At 45.1% G+C, this 20,547-nt stretch overlaps 1 protein-coding gene and 2 long non-coding RNA genes across 4 annotated transcripts; all 3 read right to left on the bottom strand.

The window, feature by feature from the left end:
- Positions 1-633: 633 nt before the first annotated feature.
- LOC120814198 (uncharacterized) lies at positions 634-3,122 on the bottom strand. 2 transcript variants are annotated; one of them, XR_013450763.1, is made up of 5 exons: positions 2,904-3,122; positions 2,363-2,758; positions 1,486-1,632; positions 1,291-1,352; positions 634-1,154 (listed from the first exon to the last, which is right to left on the bottom strand). XR_013450763.1 is itself a non-coding variant. In XM_078080669.1 (5 exons), exons 1-5 carry the CDS (start codon positions 2,938-2,940, stop codon positions 1,092-1,094), a joined length of 693 nt encoding a protein of 230 aa, XP_077936795.1. In that variant the 5' UTR covers positions 2,941-3,122; the 3' UTR covers positions 634-1,091. The 2 variants fall into 2 exon arrangements, 1 of the variants encoding a protein (XP_077936795.1); XM_078080669.1 differs by having other exon boundaries at positions 1,498-1,632.
- Positions 3,123-8,238: 5,116 nt separating this feature from the next.
- On the bottom strand, positions 8,239-10,094 carry LOC120813332 (uncharacterized). Its single transcript, XR_013450765.1, has 3 exons — positions 9,946-10,094; positions 9,741-9,784; positions 8,239-9,656 (listed from the first exon to the last, which is right to left on the bottom strand). It is a non-coding gene; the product is annotated as an uncharacterized LOC120813332 (long non-coding RNA).
- A 581-nt stretch (positions 10,095-10,675) lies between these two features.
- On the bottom strand, positions 10,676-16,288 carry LOC120825388 (uncharacterized). The gene is made up of 6 exons (XR_013450764.1): positions 15,383-16,288; positions 14,436-14,654; positions 13,895-14,290; positions 12,381-12,527; positions 12,176-12,219; positions 10,676-12,091 (listed from the first exon to the last, which is right to left on the bottom strand). It is a non-coding gene; the product is annotated as an uncharacterized LOC120825388 (long non-coding RNA).
- Between the last annotated feature and the right edge of the window lie 4,259 nt (positions 16,289-20,547).

Consider the following 20,547-nt stretch of genomic DNA (forward strand, 5'->3'; position numbering starts at 1 on the left):
GCTGTGTGCATGCAGAGCAACACCACTGCTATCGGCTTGACCACAAGGTTCACCTGATGTGCGCTTAGCGTGCCTTTGTTCACTAGTATGTGGTGAGGGTTGATCATATACATGCTTTATAGGTTTAAAAATATATTTTATAGATATTTATGTATATATATTTTTTTTAAAAAGTTCCAGTCAGGAGTTTGGACACACTTTTGTCGTTGGATTGAGTGAGAAAACGCTTCCAAACCTTTGACTCGTACTGTATATGGGATGAAAGTGCAGATAGTGGTAATAGTGCAATTAAGGAGTCTGACTGAATCTGCATGGAACTAGTCGATAACTGTTGCTAACACACTCCCATCAGCACAGGATTGTTTATTTATAGTCATTAATTATCTTATAATGTTGCACTATAAGCTTGCATGACTGACTATGAGAATTTCTATCATACAAACCTTCTATTGTGTTGACTTTTACTGTCAAAATGTTCTTCTGGAATAATTGTTGCGCTTTGCATTTCTTTTTTTATAGAAAAAAAAGACGAAGGGTTGTTTTTCGTTTTCGATTCATAAAACAGTGGAAAAACGGCTGTTCATTTCCTTTTTCTCATTTATGGTTTTGAACAAAAAACAAAAAAAGAACATGTCATTTCCATATTTTTTATTGTTTGAACAGTAAAACAGACAGTAAAAAGTTACATGGAATCTTTGCTCATCACAAGGACTTTGTATTATTTTATTCAGCAATCACATTATGTAATGAGATGTCACAGACATAACTTTGTATATATATTAAGTACTTTCATACTATTTTGTTTTATTTGCATACTTAAAGAAAATATTGTAAAATTGTACAACCCAGTATGTCAGAGAATTGATTTCAAAATCCTACTGCTCACATATAAATCACTACATGGTTTAGGGCCAAAGTATATCACTGATATGCTTCCACTACATAAGCCTTCAAGATCACTAAGATCTTCTGACACCAATCTGTTAAAAAACCACACAACTCTCCATCAACAGCAAACGAGAGGAAATGCAAATCATTTCATTCTGTTCGGTTCCTGCTTGAGTGAAACAAACGTGTCGTCCATCTTCTGCCTACTGGTGTTTTTTTATCTCCACAGCCCGGAACACAACTCGAGTGAAACACGCATCTTCACCCTGAGAAACAATGAGACATTTGTTATTTTCAAGTATCTTATTCTTCTGTTTTGCTTTTATAGCATGGAAATGTGTCTGAGAAGAATTAAAGCAACTGCAAAGTATATAAATACCCCAAATGGGTACAGTCTACTACCTGGCCCTCTATGGTTTGTCCCATCATGTTTGGTCTCTTCTGGAGAGTTTGAGATTCTTTGTCTGCAAACAAAAAAAGATACAGTGTCATTTCAAAATATCTGTTTGCAAATAACGAGATTTAAAGACAGCTTCGCTAAATGTTTACATGAATGATTTAACAAAATCTGATTGGAAACCAAAGCAGTTAAAACACCTGTTTTCTGACCGAAGTGATAAACCAACATGAAGGGGAGGACGGAGGAGAGGACAGCAATAGCTGGACACAGAGAGACCAGCAGAGTCCAACACAGAGGACAGAGACATTCTGGAGTCTGGAGCGGAGAATCGCTGCAGTCTGGACCTGAAACAAAGTTGTGTCAATAAGCGTCATTAAACTCTGACCCACAACGATGAGACTGAACACTGTATGGATACATGTTGGCACAATAGTCATGTTGATGCTTTAGCTTTGTTCAGAACACAAACAAAATATATATGGGCCTATTTATGTTTTTCTTTATTAAATATATAAACATACAGGCCTTTGGTTCCTGAACAAACCTTTTTACATGTGCATAAAGCACCAGGAATGAAAACACTGTTGTTTTGACTTGTTTGAATAAAGTTCAGCCGAGATTGTTAAGAATTCAAACTTTTCATTGAGCAGAAAAAGATATATACTATATTGGCATTATTATTTGTGCAAGAGTGTCCAAACAATTCAGAATTAAGTGAAATGTCCAACCTTTAATTGTGATGGAGCCTCAGATTTAAAATGTTCAATGATCCCAAACCTCATTAACATTCATAAAAATACAGTACAGTTCACATTTAAGGATGACCGAGAACTCTTCAGATCCATAAAGTCTCAGATTTGGGAATATAATTACTGGTATAAAGCATTATACTGTTTTATTTCATATTGTCTGTTGTTGATTCCCATAATCTTTCTGCAAGACGTCATATTGACATTTTAATCGTTAATGTAAGTAAATATAGAGCCTGTGTACATTTTCCTTCAAGGTGTTAAATGTTTAGTCAAATCATACAACGTAGATCTAACAGGAACAAAGTCAGAGCAGCAAACTTACTGACTGAGATCCTTGTTGTGACGTTTCCGTTTCTGTAAAGAGTCTTGAGGCCAATGAATTCTTTATCCTCCACTTTCTTCTCTTCAGTTCCACAATAGTAGATTCCCTCATCAGAATCAGTGATGTTCATGATCAGCAGGTCATAAGAATTAGAAGAAGAGTTTCTCACAAATTGAAAACGAGGAAGACTTTTCAGAGGATCTTTAGTGTCACTGTCTGGATTGTATGATGATTTGACTTCAAGGACGAGAGGAGGCTGGTTCTCATGAGAGCAGTTCCTGTACCACATTATGTATACTCCAGTTGATGATTTACAATCACAGTAGAGAGTGATGTTGTCTCCTGGTCTGACTGTCACTGATCCAGAGATCCAATCATGACTGCAGGATGCAACTCCTGGAAAACAGAGAAAATGGTAAAAGCAGATTGAAATGTGCTCCGTGTTGGATGATTTCACATTACAGCAGGGGCAGATTTCTGCTCAACACAACAACAATGAGAGCGTAATTAAAACATCCAAAATAAGTCTCCATAGACTTACCTAAGAGAGCGACTAGAAAAGTGTGCAGCCCGTCCATGAGTGATGATGACCGAAAGTTAACAGACAGACTGATTTTACCCAAAGATGTGATGCCTTTGAAGACAAAGTGTTCAATGTGATTGGCCAGTCAAGTGGAACATTTTCTTCTGTGGGATCTTTCTATTGGTGCAAAGATGTTCGTGGTATTCTGCGCCTTCCTGCTTCCCGTACGTGATTACTCTGTAACGAACACAATAAGATGAGCCCAACGGAGGGCTTGACATTACACAGCCTTGTATTTCATACACTGTTGTGTTTGTACAGTAGTACGTACAGTATGCTGAGGGGTTTATAGACATAAAGGACCAGAAGTTTACATTACTCAAAATAAATAAATAAGGACCGTGTTGGATACAGTGAGCTTCATTTACAGTTCCAACAAGTCGCTATAGTGGCCAATTTACTTTATTATTATTATTGCTGTATTTATGCTTTAATGAAGAATATTTTTTTATTATTTTAAATGGTGAACACCGTCAAAATGTCTAGTCTCCAACCCAAAATGAAGTTTTACAGAGGACACTATTAGTGACATGTAGCTGGTCTTTGGCTGCTGTGGTAACTCACTCTAATGGTTTACATAGATGATAAACACAGATGAGCTCGCATTCAAAATGTATCTGGAAATTATATTATAACTTTAATGGTTTCTAGTCGCTCATCTCAAACTCATCTTTTTTAAACTGACAGGAGGAGAGCTGGTAATGCTAGCAGCACTGGAGCTAACGGCTAATGTACGTAGGTTTTAATTTGAGAACATCTCAAAGTGATATTTGCTCAATTTTTTTGTGGATCTGATCTTTGGCTTTAAACACGTGATATGATTGAGATCCGGACGTCTTTTCTTTGTGTTTGTTGTTCTGTTCATGAGAACTGATAAAGAAGTTGTTAGCATTAAGTGCTCGTTAGCATTAAGACAGGCTGTTGCTCTCCGTCCTGCTTCAGAGGCCAAACTGCGTGCAGACGTTCTTCATCATCATCATCGTTTACAGTCTCTAGAAAGATCTATAAGAAGAGGCCAAGTATCAATGATTACCAAAAAGACAGTTTATGGCTCTTCTAAAAATGAGACAAAGGATTATTTTGGACCACCTAAACACAACAACAGGAGACGTGTGTTGGTCTACGTTCACACACATCATCTCAGAGGACGGATAGAAACACACAGTGTCAAAGCTTCATGGTGGGAACTATCAAACACACTTTTCTTTACATTGGGGCTGGAACACGGTGTGATATCACTGATGCTGTGGTTGCTGTGGTACCGCTATGTGCGTGTGTGTCTACACATGCCTGCATTGATGTTCACACTTCATGCTGTTTCCTCGTTCAGCCTCTGATTCTCTGTTGATCTACTGGCCACAAATAAACTGCTTTGTGTGACTGCTGTTTGGTGGCTGTATGAGAAGAAAACCAGACCTGGATGAAGGTGTGTTTCCATATCCTGTGGCGTGCATGTTTATTTACTTTTACTTTATACTTTTACTTGTTTCCATTTCAGCCCGCTGCTGCAGTTTGACTAAATCTGACCTCTCATGCAAGTCTATATAAAAGAAAGATTTTCCCAATAATAGTTATTAATTTAAACCTCACTTTTGAAATTCATTTTGATTATGTAATAACCAATTTTTGGATTTTAGATTTACAATGACAAAATGTCTCCACACGCGCATGTCCAGGTAGTGGCCTACTTGTTGCACCCCATCATCCTAAACTTTCATCAACCATCTGCTGGAGGCGGCATCTTGGCCTAAATCAACTGTTTAAGGAGTAAACCGTCCTCTTGTTTGTAGGTCCTATTCAGTCTTTAATTAGTGAAACAGCCTCCCAGCGGACTGACCTCGTCTTTGCATACAGTTGGAAATATTTTGTAGTAGTGTATTTCAACATTGCATATCAATTTCAAATCAAGATGGCCCTTGACCTCATTCTGTTTGTTCAGGACATCTTGGGGAAAACAGCAGCCATCTTGGCTCTGTATGATGTGTAACAGAATGAGGCTCCATCATTATGGCGTTATATTTGTGCCACAATCCTGAGCGCGTAATTTTAAGTTTTGAGCACAGAAAACTATATTTTAGCAAAGAAAAACATATTCCGTGCGCGCAGTTTACTGAGGTGCCCTCGCCACAAACTGGTTTTCTGGGCGCAGGCAGCCGTTGCTGCGCTCTCTCCACCTCTTCACTCTGCGCTCGCTCGACTTGCAGCAGCGTTACATTTGTGCCACAAAACCAACCAATCAGAGAATTAAAGAAGGTCAATTGTGATTGGCTGTTGGTCTCCAATCACAACGCTTCCTAAAGAAGACGAAAATGAGTGATATTAGAAGTCCGACTAGCCACCATCAGACATGAAGCAAATGATGTGAACACCAAGTGTTTTAATCCAGGCCATTAGCATTTAGCACAAATGCTGCAAACCTCAACAACTCGCTGAGCTTCCGCGATGCTGTAGGTAGTTCTACTAGCGTTGTGATTGGAGACCAACAGCCAATCACAATTGACCTTCTTTAATTCTCTGATTGGTTGGTTTTGTGGCACAAATGTAACGCTGCTGCAAGTCGAGCGAGCGCGTGAGTGAAACGTCGAGCGAGCGCAGCGTGAAGAGGTGGAGCGAGCGCAGCAACGGCTGCCTGCGCCCAGAAAACCAGTTTGTGGCGAGGGCACCTCAGTAAACTGCGCGCACGGAATGTTTTTCTTTGCTAAAATATAGTTCTCTGTGCTCAAAAGTTAAAATTACGCGCTCAGTATTGTGGCACAAATATAACGCCATACATCATGACATATTCTTGAGGTCACAAACTCTATAGCGTCTGGGTGGATTCTAGCTTGTGATATGTACAGGAAACTGCCTGAAAACAGCAATTATGTCTTGTTACAGATAAACAGTCTTCACAGCCATAAGGAAATGTTACATCCTTGTGTAGAGTGTTGATGCCAGAGTAGGTGCTGAAGTTAGATGTTAGACAAATGTAAAATGGAACACTTTAGGGACCAAAGAAATATTGTCACCTATATCATTCATGTTTAGTGGAAGTTTTGGGTTTGTCACATTGGCTGTAAAATAGTACAGTCTTTAGACTTATACAACAGCATGGGGTTGAGACTCATGACCCCGACTTGGCCAGTACCGGTCCCGAGACTCATGACCCCGACTTGGCCAGTACCGGTCCCGAGACTCATGACCCCGACGCCGCCAGTACCGGTCCCGAGACTCATGACCTCGACTTGGCCAGTACCGGTCCCGAGACTCATGACCTCGACGCCGCCAGTAACGGTCCCAAAACTCATGACCCAGACGCCACCAGTACCGGTCCCGAGACTCATGACCCCGACTTGGCCAGTACCGGTCCCGAGACTCATGACCCCGACGCCGCCAGTAACGGTCCCGAGACTCATGACCCAGACGCCACCAGTACCGGTCCCGAGACTCATGACCCCGACGCCGCCAGTACCGGTCCCGAGACTCATGACCTCGACTTGGCCAGTACCGGTCCCGAGACTCATGACCTCGACGCCGCCAGTAACGGTCCCAAAACTCATGACCCAGACGCCACCAGTACCGGTCCCGAGACTCATGACCCCGACGCCGCCAGTACCGGTCCCGAGACTCATGACCTCGACTTGGCCAGTACCGGTCCCGAGACTCATGACCCCGACGCCGCCAATAACGGTCCCGAGACTCATGACCTCGACGCCGCCAGTAACGGTCCCAAAACTCATGACCCAGACGCCACCAGTACCGGTCCCGAGACTCATGACCCCGACGCCGCCAGTACCGGTCCCGAGACTCATGACCTCGACTTGGCCAGTACCGGTCCCGAGACTCATGACCCCGACGCCGCCAATAACGGTCCCGAGACTCATGACCCAGACGCCACCAGTACCGGTCCCGAGACTCATGACCCAGACTCCGCCAGTACCGGTCCCGAGACTCATGACCCCGACTTGTCCAGTACCGGTCCCGAGACTCATGACCCAGACGCCGCCAGTACCGGTCCCGAGACTCATGACCCCGACGCCGCCGTCTTTTTGCTTTTGCCCATCCCCACAGTCACCCCCACACTCACTCCCTCACTCACCCCCTCACTCATCTGACCGACCGGCTGGTCCTCACCCTTCCCCACACTCACCCACCTGACCGACCGGCTGGGCCTCACCCATTCCCTCACTCGCCCCCTCACCCAGCTGACTGTTTGGTCGTCGTGGCGCAGGGGTTAGAGAAGGTGTGCTGGGAAGCACAAGGTTGGTGGTTCGAGTCCAGGTTGCCCAATGTTCCATGTCAAAGTGTCCCTGAGCAAGACACCTGACCCCTAATTGCTCCCCGGGCAAAAATGTGAAAAAGCCATGGGTTTAAAGTGTAATGTAAGTCGCTTTGGATAAAAGCGTCTGCTAAATGACCTGTAATGTAATGACCGACCGGCTTGGCCTCACCCATCCCTACAGTCACCCCCACAGTCACCCCCTCACCCACCTGCTGGGCCTCCCCCATATCCTCACACACAAGACTGACTCGCTGGTCCTCACCTGCCCCCTCTTCCTCCCTGGCCTCCCCCTGGTTCTGGTCCCGAGTGGAGGGGTTCTTCTCTGGACAAACCGTCGCCAGGTGTCCCTCTTCACCACAACGGAAAAACCTCCCATCATCCGATGTGGCAAACATCACATAGTCGAAGCCCTTGACCCTCATCACAGAGCCTGGGCTTTGGTGAGGACCATGTGGAGCTGTCTCCTGTGAGACACCACATGTCTTAGCAAAAGAAACCTGCACCCTGAGGACACCTTCTTTATCTGGGACACAACCTTCCTGTGATTCACCAGCTCAGATAGAGGATAAATAGTTGGCTCCAATAATAGATTAGATATGGTTTGCTTGAAATCAATGTTTGATAAAAGAGGTTCAAGTAAGGAAGTTGGAGAGATTAGAAAAAGCCGTAGAGAACGTCTCCATCCAGAAGTGATCTACCAGCTGTGCTAGCTAATACACGAGGCCTCCTCATATACTGCTGTACACGGGAAATCTCTAAAGAGACATTGTAGGTGTGCAGTTTGATTAATGTTTGTTTTAACATCTCGATCATCTCACAACTGACAAAGATGAAAAATGTATTAAACAGTTAAACGTTTTAGCTTGTTAGTTTATATTCAAGTGTCACATGTATTACTTTAAAAGTGTACTTTTCATTTAGCAAACCAGTGCAAACAGGTTCACTTGTGCATTGATGAATCTGCTGGATTAAACACACAAGTTAAATGTTTAAAGTTAACATGGTTCAAATGTATAGGCAATGTACCCAATCCTGTTTTAGGTTTTTCCTTTATTCAAACCTTTATTTAAATATTTGGTCACTGTGCTGAACAAAGACATGTCTTCTAGTAGATGTTTTCTTATAGACTATAAACAGTTACATCACTTCTTCCCTGCAAATAAAGTTAATTAACTTACAGGAATCAGATATTGTCACACTAATTGGCCAGCCGGTCAGAGCCAATGAATGCAGTAATAGAATACAGCAGCTATAGCAAACGTACAATCAGGATTTAGCTCAGTGTCATTTAGTTTGTTCAGCTTCTTATTTCACATTATTTGCTTCATCATTTAACCTTTTCAATAGAGGCCAGCAGAGTTCCTCTGGTGTGGCCAGATGTTACTCTCGTTTCCCTTTTTTTTGTAATCCCAGAATTTTCTCTCACTGCAAGAAATCATCGTCCATCCAAAAGTGCTGCACTACGTTGTTCAGACAAACGGCCGATGTCGAGTGAGCCTGTGAGCCCACTGACCGCGGTGAAACCACACTGCACGCTGCCTGCAAGCAAAAGACGCCCGCGTGCAGAGCAGAGCATCTCACAGTCAGGATGTGGTCACACATATGACAGAAATAACCTTAGTGTAGCTGAGAGGGCCGTTGGACATAAATACATCTAATTGACAAACGAGCATTCTTTTCAGTGAGCGAGTGGAGACTCTTACAACGAGAAGAATTTAAAAAACTTTAAATATTTCCACGGATTACACTTCAGCAGTCACTGGTCCACAGCTTCAGTCTGTTGAGCTCTGCGGCCGAATGACGAGCTGTTTGTCACTGTGGGTTTCCTGTTATTAAGCTACTCAGTCATTGTATCTCACCATGCCGTTAAAGGCATGTGTGGGGCTGATGGCAAACTAGATATAAAAACAGAAAATGATCTGAAAACAGCTTTCGTGTCTCTTGATGGAAACACAATCATCACCGTCATGAAATGTTGATATCCATTGAAAATGTGAACTTGAAGCTGGATTGTGATCAACAACAACAACTAAGAGGTTTTCTGCCTGTATGTTAATGTCCCCATCTGATCAATTTGGAACTTAAATCTAAATAGCAAACAAACCAGCAAAGATGAAATTCACTGGGTGTAAATATCTTCTCCTGAATTCAGTTTAGATGCAGTGTTGTTCTGACAGGACTGACGGCCGGGCGTCTCAATTTTATTGTCCTTGTTTTGTCAAAGGAGACATGTTCTGCTTAAGTTGAAGGCCATCGCTGGTCGGTGTTATAGGTGCTGTGATCCCATCATTAGATGTTGTAGAGTTGTGGTCGTTATTTTTCTTTTTTAGACTCTACATCCTCGAAGTATTGATGGCAGAATAGGTGCTGAAGTCAGAACTCTGGATTTTCTTCTTTGGTCTGTGTGATGTCTGTTGGATTTCCAGTGCAGCATAGCACACATCTTCATCCTGAAATTTGACATTTGTTCTTTAGAATCGTGACCGTGTACTGATTTATTGCCATGAGTAAGTACTTTCTTGTGTTGCACCTACCCCATGCTGTCTTCTTTGAGGTGTTTGCTGATCAGGTTGTGGAGCTGCAGAAATCAATACAACATCAGTACAGACAGCGTGGTGCATCAACACTCAAACACGGATCCAAAGAAGAGACTTCAGGTGTCTTTGTGGTAGAAATTCATTCAGTAGATCAATGACATTTCTTACATTTAGCTCTTAAGGAGCGGCATACAGTAGTTACCTTTTTTCTGACACAGATGATAAACTAGAAGAGAGGAGAGGACGGAGGAGAGGACAGGAATAGCTGGACACAGAGAGACCACCAGAGTCCAACACAGAGGACAGAGACATTCTGGAGTCTGGAGCGGAGAATCGCTGCAGTCTGGACCTGAAACAAAGTTGTGTCAATAAGCGTCATTAAACTCTGACCCACAACGATGAGACTGAATATTCTAGCAGCAGTTTATTGAAAATTCAAACTTTTCATTGAGCAGACGAACAAATATACTACATTGACATTACTATTTATTGTGCAAAAATGTTCTGAAAATTTCACAATTAAGTGAAACCTTCAACCGTTATAGAGCCTCAGATTTCACGTGCAAAATGATCCCAAACCTCACTACCAGCTGAGATGTGCTAGCTAATACACGAGGCCTCCTCATATACTGCTGTACACGGGATGTCTCTAAAGAGACATTGTAGGTGTGCAGTTTGATTAATGTTTGTTTTAACATCTCGATCATCTCACAACTGACAAAGAAGATGAAAAATGTATTAAACAGTTAAACGTTTTAGCTTGTTAGTTTATATTCAAGTATCACATGTATTACTTTAAAAGTGTACTTTTCATTTAGCAAACCAGCGCAAACAGGTTCACTTGTGCATTGATGAATCTGCTGGATTAAACACACAAGTTAAATGTTTAAAGTTAACATGGTTCAAATGTATAGGCAATGTACCCAATCCTGTTTTAGGTTTTTCCTTTATTCAAACCTTTATTTAAATATTTGGTCACTGTGCAACAAAGACATGTCTTCTAGTAAGTGTTTTCTTATAGACTATAAACAGTTACATTACTTCTTCCCTGCAAATAAAGTTAATTAACTTACAGGAATCAGATATTGTCACACTAATTGGCCAGCTGGTCAGAGCCAATGAATGCAGTAATAGAATCCAGCAGCTGTAGCAAACGTACAATCAGGATTTAGCTCAGTATGATTTAGTTTGTTCAGCTTCTTATTTCACATTATTTGCTTCATCATTTAACCTTTTCAATAGAGGCCAGCAGAGTTCCTCTGGTGTGGCCAGATGTTACTCTCGTTTCCCTTTTTTTTGTAATCCCAGAATTTTCTCTCACTGCAAGAAATCATCGTCCATCCAAAAGTGCTGCACTACGTTGTTCAGACAAACGGCCGATGTCGAGTGAGCCTGTGAGCCCACTGACCACGGTGAAACCACACTGCACGCTGCCTGCAAGCAAAAGACGCCCGCGTGCAGAGCAGAGAATCTCACAATCAGGATGTGGTCACATATATGACAGAAATAACCTTAGTGTAGCTGAGAGGGCCGTTGGACATAAATACATCTAATTGACAAACGAGCATTCTTTTCAGTGAGCGAGTGGAGACTCTTACAACGAGAACAATTTAAAAAACTTTAAATATTTCCACGGATTACACTTCAGCAGTCACTGGTCCACAGCTTCAGTCTGTTGAGCTCTGCGGCCGAATGACGAGCTGTTTGTCACTGTGGGTTTCCTGTTATTAAGCTACTCAGTCATTGTATCTCACCATGCCGTTAAAGGCATGTGTGGGGCTGATGGCAAACTAGATATAAAAACAGAAAATGATCTGAAAACAGCTTTCGTGTCTCTTGATGGAAACACAATCATCACCGTCATGAAATGTTGATATCCATTGAAAATGTGAACTTGAAGCTGGATTGTGATCAACAACAACAACTAAGAGGTTTTCTGTCTGTATGTTAATGTGCCCATCTGATCAATTTGGAACTTAAATCTAAAGAGCAAACAAACCAGCAAAGATGAAATTCATTGGGTGTAAATATCTTCTCCTGAATTCAGTTTAGATGCAGTGTTGTTCTGACAGCACTGACGGCCGGGCGTCTCAATTTTATTGTCCTTGTTTTGTCAAAGGAGACATGTTCTGCTTAAGTTGAAGGCCATCGCTGGTCGGTGTTATAGGTGCTGTGATCCCATCATTAGATGTTGTAGAGTCGTGGTTGTTATTTTTCTTTTTTAGACTCTACATCCTCGAAGTATTGATGGCAGAATAGGTGCTGAAGTCAGAACTCTGGATTTTCTTCTTCTTTGGTCTGTGTGATGTCTGTTGGATTTCCAGTGCAGCATAGCACACATCTTCATCCTGAAATTTGACATTTGTTCTTTAGAATCGTGACCGTGTACTGATTTATTGCCATGAATCAGTACTTTCTTGTGTTGCACCTACCCCATGCTGTCTTCTTTGAGGTGTTTGCTGATCAGGTTGTGGAGCTGCAGAAATCAATACAACATCAGTACAGACAGCGTGGTGCATCAACACTCAACCACGGATCAAAAGAAGAGACTTCAGGTGTCTTTGTGGTAGAAATGAATTCAGTAGATCAATGACATTTCTTACATTTAGCTCTTAAGGAGCGGCATACAGTAGTTACCTTTTTTCTGACACAGATGATAAACTAGAAGAGAGGAGAGGACGGAGGAGAGGACAGCAATAGCTGGACACAGAGAGACCAGCAGAGTCAAACACAGAGGACAGAGACATTCTGGAGTCTGGAGCGGAGAATCGCTGCAGTCTGGACCTGAAACAAAGTTGTGTCAATAAGCGTCATTAAACTCTGACCCACAACGATGAGACTGAACACTGTACTGATACATGTTGGCACAATAAATAGTCATGACGATGATTTAGCTGTGTTCAGAACAAAAAAACAAAAAATATATACACGGGCCTAAATATAGTGTTTATTAAACAAATAAACCAGTGTTAATTTTGTCAATGAAAACTATGAGGAAAAATGTTCGTTAACGACTTTTTTCCTATGACTAAGACGAGACTAAGTCGTGACGAAAACGGATCTTTGAAAATAAAAACTGACTAAATCTTTTCTAACTTTAGTCAACGAGATGAGACAAGAAGAAAATGTTGATGGTTAATGAAGTCACGATATTTTTTTTTTATTTCAATTCTAGTAGCAGTTAAGTCCTACCATAAGTTTCCATTTTACATCAGCACCCGCCGACCCGCCAAATCCGGGTGGAATTCGGCTGTGGCGAGTAAAGAGTCTCTCTCTCACTGGCCACTCTGGCGGGTGTCTGTATTTCTCTATATTGTTCGTTTTAGTGTAACTGCGGGTACACAACACGCTCGGTTGCAGCGGTGCAGCGGTGGTTCTTGTGCACCGACTACGGACCGCAACGACTATTTTACGCTTCAGCGAGTTTGAATGTGGCTTCGTTAGTTTAGCTCAGCTGTCTCGGGTTAGCTGCCTGTTAGCAGGCTGAAGCCGCGCTGCTTCACAGAAACATGAAGACCCGTTTAACAGACTGTCGGACCTTTCTGCTCTGTTCTCTGGCGACGGCAGGCAGCGTTTCCTCGGCTGGGTGAGACGCTCCGTTACACGCTTCTCCAAACATGTCTAACATAATAAACTCATTGTAGGTTCTGAAGCCTCACGCATCGACCGTGAGACATGCGCATTTCAACTAAAGTTCGAAAACTAGACTAAAACTAAGAAGGATTAAAATCCTTGACAAATGTGACCAAAACTAATATGCATTTTCGTCAAAAGACTAAAACTAAATCAGAAATAGATGCCAAAATTAACACTGATATAAACACACAGGCCTTTGATTCCTGAATAAAGCTTTTTGCATCTGGACATAAATGTAATAACTGTTCCATGACCCCTGGAACATAAAGCACCAGGAATAAAAACACTGTTGGGTTTAAATAAAATTTGGGAATATAATTACTGGTATACAGCATTATACTGTTTTATTTCAGATTGGCCGTTGTTGATTCCCATAATCTTTCTGTAAGACGTCATATTGGTTCACCTTTTTGATATGAGTACATATGAGGTACATTCTCCTTCTGGGCGATAATTGGTTAGTCAAATCATGCAACATAGAACTTACAGGAACAAAGTCAGGGCAGCATACTTACTGATTAAGACCCTTGTTGTCAAGTTGCTGTAAAGCCTTTTGTAATCAACTTTTTTCTCCACGTTCTTCTTTTCAGTTCCACAGTAGTAGATTCCCTCATCAGAATCAGTGATGTTCATGATCAGCAGGTCATAGGAATTAGAAGAAGAGTTTTTCACAAATTGAAAACGAGGAAAATTCTGAGGATCTTTGGTGTCACTGGCCGGATTGTATCCTAATGTGGATGAACTACGGTCTACTTTAAGGACGAGAGATGGGTGGTTCTCATGAGAGCAGTTCCTGTACCACACTATGTATACTCCAGTTGATAGTTGACAATCACAGTAGAGAGTGATGTTGTCTCCTGGTCTGACTGTCACTGATCCAGAGATCCAATCATGACTGCAGGATGCAACTCCTGGAAAACAGAGAAAATGGTAAAAGCAGATTGAAATGTGCTCCGTGTTGGATGATTTCACATTACAGCAGGGGCAGATTTCTGCTCAACACAACAACAATGAGAGCGTAATTAAAACATCCAAAATAAGTCTCCATAGACTTACCTAAGAGAGCGACTAGAAAAGTGTGCAGCCCGTCCATGAGTGATGATGACCGAAAGTTAACAGACAGACTGATTTTACCCAAAGATGTGATGCCTTTGAAGACAACGTGTTCAATGTGATTGGCCAGTCAAGTGGAACATTTTCTTCTGTGGGACCTTTCTATTGGTGCAAAGATGTTTGTGGTATTCTGCGCCTTCCTGCTTCCCGTACGTGATTACTCTGTAACGAACACAATAAGATGAGCCCAACTGAGGGCTTGACATTACACAGCCTTGTATTTCATACACTGTTGTGTTTGTACAGTAGTACGTACAGTATGCTGAGGGGTTTATAGACATGAAGGACCAGAAGTTTGCATTCCTCAAAATAAATAAATAAGGACCGTGTTGGATACAGTGAGCTTCATTTACAGTTCCAACAAGTCGCTATAGTGGCCAATTTACTTTATTATTATTGCTGTATTTATGTTTTTATATTATCATTAAGAATATTTAATTATAATAAAATGCTCAACACCGTCAAAATGTCTAGTCTCCAATCCAAAATGAAGTTTTACAGAGGACACTGACATGTAGCTGGTCTTTGGCTGCTGTGGTAACTCACTCTAATGGTTTACATAGATGATAAACACAGATGAGCTCGTATTCAAAATGTATCTGGAAATTATATTATGACTTAAATTGTTTCTAGTCGCTCATCTCAAACTCATCTTTTTTAAATTGGCAGGAGGAGAGCTGGTAATGCTAGCAGCACTGGAGCTAACGGCTAATGTACGTAGGTTTTATTGAGAATATCTCAAAGTGATATTTGCTCCCTTTTTTTGCTGATTTTCGGCTTTAAACATGTGATATGATTGAAATCCTGATGTCCTTTTGTTGCGTTTGTGAGAACTGATAAAGAAGTTGTTAGCATTGAGTGACTAGCATGTTGTCGATGTCTTTGCATACCTTGACAAGCTGTTGCTCTCCGTCCTGCTTCAGAGGCCAAACTGCCTGCAGACGTTCATCATCATCATCATCATCATCATCATTTACAGTCTCTAGAAAGATCTATAAGATGTCAAGTATCAATGATTACCAAAAAGACAGTTTATGGCTCGTCTAAAAATGAGACAAAGGATTATTTTGGACCACCTAAACACAACAGGAGACGTGTGTTGGTCTACGTTCACACACATCATCTCAGAGGACGGATAGAAACGCACAGTGTCAAAGCTTCATGGTGGGAACTATCAAACACACTTGTCTTTACATTGGGGCTGGAACACGGTGTGATATCACTGATGCTGTGGTTGCAGTGGTACCGCTATGTGGGTGTGTGTCTACACATGCCTGCATTGACGTTCACACTTCATGCTGTTTCCTCGTTCAGCCTCTGATTCTCTGTTGATCTACTCGCCACAAATAAACTGTTTTGTGTGACTGCTGTTTCGTGGCTGTATGAGAAGAAAACATGACCTGGATGAAGGTAGCTGTTTTTCCATATCCTGTGGCATGAACATTTATTGTACACTTTTACTTGTTTCCATTTCAGCACGCTGCTGCAATCTGACTAAATCTGACTTTTCATGCAAGTCTTTATTAAAGAAGGATTTTCCAAATAATAAATATTCACCCCAATTTAAACCCCAATAAACTGTCATCAACCATCTGCTTGTGGCGGGATCTTGGCCTAAATCAACAGTTTGTAGAGGAGACCGTACTTTTGTTTGTAGGTCCTGTTCAGTCTTTAATGGATTAAACAGCTACAGACCTCGTCTTTGCATACAGCACATGGGGTGCACTTGGAAATCAGCTCTCACTTATAGAGCATTACATGGTCAGACCCCAGCATATTTAGCATCCCAACACGCACTCAGGTCAACAATGATAAAATCTCTGCCCATCCCAGTAACTGGTCACAACCATCTGCGCTCCCGGCCTGTAGACCTCCTTGAAGTTAAAAGGCTGTAGAACTACCGAGTTATCCGGGCGTTGGTATCCTTCATGTGGTGGAGCCACTGCAGCGGACCGTGATCCGAAAAGAGGGTAAATTGGCCTCCCAGGAAGTCGTTACTCAGGGAGTCTGCAGGGTAAAAGGGAGCGAAAAGTCAGGTGTATGGAGAAGCGGTTCCCCACAGAGAGCCCGTTTCACCTCCTCAACCGCCCACTGGCACCGCTCGGTCCACTGGACCAGATCTGAGGGACCTTTCTGGGTCAGATCAGTCAAGGGGCTGGTCAGCTCCGCAAAGCCCGGGATGAATCTCCTGTAATACCCTGTCTGCCCCAAAAACTGCCTCACTGCTTTTTTAGTCTTGGGCAGGCAGCGATAGCCGCAGTCTTGTCCACCTGAGGGCGCACCCGCTCGCCACCCAAGTGGTACCCCAGATACCGTACCTCCCTCCGCCCAATTTTACACTTCGGGTTGGTGCCTGACTCAGGCACTCCAGCACCGCACCTACCCGCTGCACATGCTCCGCCCAGGTGGTGGTGTGTATGATGACGTCGTTCAGGTAGGCGGCAGCATATGCAGCATGTGGACGCAGCACCCGGTCCATGAGGCGTTGAAAAGGGTCCGGGGCACCAAACAACCCAAAGGGAAGTGTGGTGAATTGGTCTAATCCAAACGGAGTGGAGAAAGACGTCTTTTCCCGGGACGCTGGTGACAAGGGAATCTGCCAGTAGTCTTTGGTTAAATCCAGTGTCGTAAAAAAACGTGCGGTGCCCAATCGGTCCAGGAGTTTGTCGACCCGGGGCATCGTGTATGCATTGAACCGTGACACATCATTCATCCTGCGATAGACCACACAGAACCGTACAGAGCAGGGCTCCCCAAACTGGCACACGGACTCCGCCTACCTCCATAGTTTGAGGAGGTTGAGGTGGTAGATCTGTGTAACGCCGCCCCTGTCAGATCGCACCACCTCGTAGTCGACATCCCCCACTCGCCGTGGGACCACAAAGGGCCCTTGCCACCTGGCAAGGAGTTTTGAGCTGGAAGAATGAAGCAATGAAAGTACTTTTTCTCCCGGTGCAAATTGTCTCAGCTTGGCCCCTCTGTTGTACAGCCGTTGTTGACGCTCCTGGGCCTAAAGCAAATTCTCACGTGACAACTCACCCAGTGTGTGGTGTTTGGCTCGCAGGTCCAGGACTTACTGAATTTCTTCCTTACCGGGGCTCGGACCCTCCTCCCAGTGTTCCTTAAGCAGGTCGAGCACCCCTCGTGCTTTCCTGCCAAACAGCAGCTCTGTCAGGGGATGTGGGTGGGAGGCAGGACTCAGACGCAGAGTTCAAAAGGAAAAGGGACTTTAATAGTCAACAGCAAAAACAAAAGGGCAAGGGGCAAAACGGGAGACAGGAACCGCAAACGACGAGAGACACGGACATGCGTGGCAAATGACAATGACGTGGAGGTGCAGGTGATTGGACACAGGTGGAAACCATTAGACGATCACAGGGGATGACGGGACAAGGCAGGAAGTGAAGTTACCCGGGGACACGAGTGGCAGAAAACTACAAAATACAACAGGAAGTGAAACCACACCGTGACAGTACCCCCCCCCTCAAGGGCCGACTTCCAGGCGGCTCACACTAGAGCAAAACAAGGGGTGGGGGGGAGGGAAACCCGAGACGTTGGTCGGACCACCCGGGAAACTCTGGCGGGCGGCCCGGCGGGCGGCCAGACGACCGGGGAGCCTCCGGTGGTCGGCCCGGCGGACAGGCACACTGCCAGGGAGCCTCCGGTGGTCGGCCCGGCGGACGGCCATTTGGCCGGCTCCGGAACGTCTCTGGAATTGGAGGCACGGGGACACGGGAAACGTCCGGGGTAGTCGCCGGCGGCTCGGGGACACGGGAAACGTCCGGGGTAGTCGGCTCCGGCTCGGGGACACGGAACACCTCCGCAGTCGGCTCCGGCTCGGGGACACGGAACACCTCCGCAGTCGGCTCCGGCTCGGGGACACGGAACACCTCCGCAGTCGGCGGCGGCGGCTCAGCCCCCCCCATAACCCACCCCATGCCCCCCCCCTCAAGGGCTGGATCCCAGACGGCCCTCAAATCACCAACGGGAGGGTGGGTGAGGACCATGGGACGGGAAGGAGGGAGCCTGAGTCTCGGAGCGGGGACTGGGGGCGTCGGGGCCATGAGTCTCGGAGCGGGGACTGGCTGCGTCGGGGTCGGGGCCGAGAGTCTCGGAGCGGGGACTGGCCGAGTCGGGGTCGGGGCCGAGAGTCTCGGAGCGGGGACTGGCCGCGTCGGGGTCGGGGCCGAGAGTCTCGGAGCGGGGACTGGCCGCGTCGGGGTCGGGGCCGAGAGTCTCGGAGCGGGGACTGGCCGAGTCGGGGTCGGGGCCGAGAGTCTCGGAGCGGGGACTGGCCGAGTCGGGGTCATGGAACGTGGGGCCGGTACTGGTCGGGTCGGGGGCATGGAACGCGGGGCCGGCACTGGTCGGGTCGGGGGCATGGAACGCGGGGCCGGCACTGGTCGGGTCGGGGGCATGGATCGCGGGGCCGGCACTGGTCGGGTCGGGGGCATGGATCGCGGCACTGGTCGGGTCGGGGGCATGGATCGCGGCACTGGTCGGGTCGGGGGCATGGATCGGGGCACTGGTACCGGGGGCATGGACCGGGGCACTGGTACCGGGGGCATGGACCGGGGCACTGGTACCGGGGGCATGGATCGGGGCACTGGCTCAGGGGTCGGGGGCATGGATCGTGGCACTGGCTCGGGGGTCGGGGGCATGGATCGGGGCGTCGGATCAGGGGTCATGGGTGATTGGACACAGGTGGAAACCATTAGACGATCACAGGGGATGACGGGACAAGGCAGGAAGTGAAGTTACCCGGGGACACGAGTGGCAGAAAACTACAAAATACAACAGGAAGTGAAACCACACCGTGACAAGCTCGAAGGGAGAAAATCCCGTGGAGGCCTGGGGAACCTGCCGTACTGCAAACAACAGAGGATCAAGACATTTATCTCATTCACGTTTATAGTCGTGAATGAATTTATGAATCATGAACGTTTTATTCAGTATCGAGATCTCTGATCCCCCCCGAGTTGGTTGATGAGAAGGATCCAGCACGTTGATCAATTAATGTCAAAAAGTTAACATTTATTTAGAAGAGAAAAATGAGAAATTCTCCCCAGATATCTGTCTCTAACTATTGCTTGCAAGCATGAGGTCAAACACACCAGCAAGTATTCCAGCGTTCTGTGTAATGGCGTCTCCGAGCAGTAAAAACGCTGAGTTTTTATACACATGAAAACCGTTCTCAGTGCCAGTTACGAGAAGCCACAAATCAAGTTGAGATAAGAACTCAGGTGAAGATGAGGGTAACACACAATGCTCCTTTGATCGAGGGTCTGCAAACCCTAAATTTTTCTCTCTCTACACATCAGGGTCAAACACTTGAGGCCCGGCTTTTAGAACCAAACAAATGTTTACAACAGGTTTTAACACTACATGCATCTCACATCAGCCATTCCACCAGTCCGTCAGTCCTGGTAAACACTGGTCCGAACAGACTTAACCCCTAGTAATTCATGTCCCCCACAGTGTGCGTGACATGAACAATGTGCCCTGGTCAGTCAGAATCTTTTTTGGGATTCCGACTCAGGAGATGACCTGAAACAGAGCCTGCGCAACACTCTTTGCGGAGATGTTGCGCAACGGCACTGCCTCGGGATATCGTGTTGGGTAATCCATCAGAACTAACACAAAGCGATATCACCATGCCCTCCGGTGAAATGGCCCAACGCAGTCCATACCTAAGCATTCGAATGGCACCTCCATTAACGGTAGCGGTCGCAAAGCACTCTCAGAATGGCCGGCTGGTTTACCAGCTGACACTGCGGGCAGGATGCACACCATCGGCACCAGATGCCTGGCCAGTAAAAATGGGCCATTATCCGGTCAATAGTTTTATCACTACCCATGTGTCTTGCCATCGGGTTATAGTGACCTTTTCAGGACCAACTGGACGTTTTTCTGACCTGTTTGAGTGTCTGGCATCAGGGGACTCTGCCGTATATCAACCCGGGTCTTCCTGCCTTTCATCACCAAATTGTTTCGTTACACACAGACTGTTCTTGCTCACCTTCTTCCTTTTTTGCCCCAGTGTTCTGGAATCCTT

The sequence above is a fragment of the Gasterosteus aculeatus genome, chromosome 9, assembly GCF_964276395.1.
Source record: "Gasterosteus aculeatus chromosome 9, fGasAcu3.hap1.1, whole genome shotgun sequence".
Lineage (NCBI taxonomy): Eukaryota > Metazoa > Chordata > Actinopteri > Perciformes > Gasterosteidae > Gasterosteus > Gasterosteus aculeatus.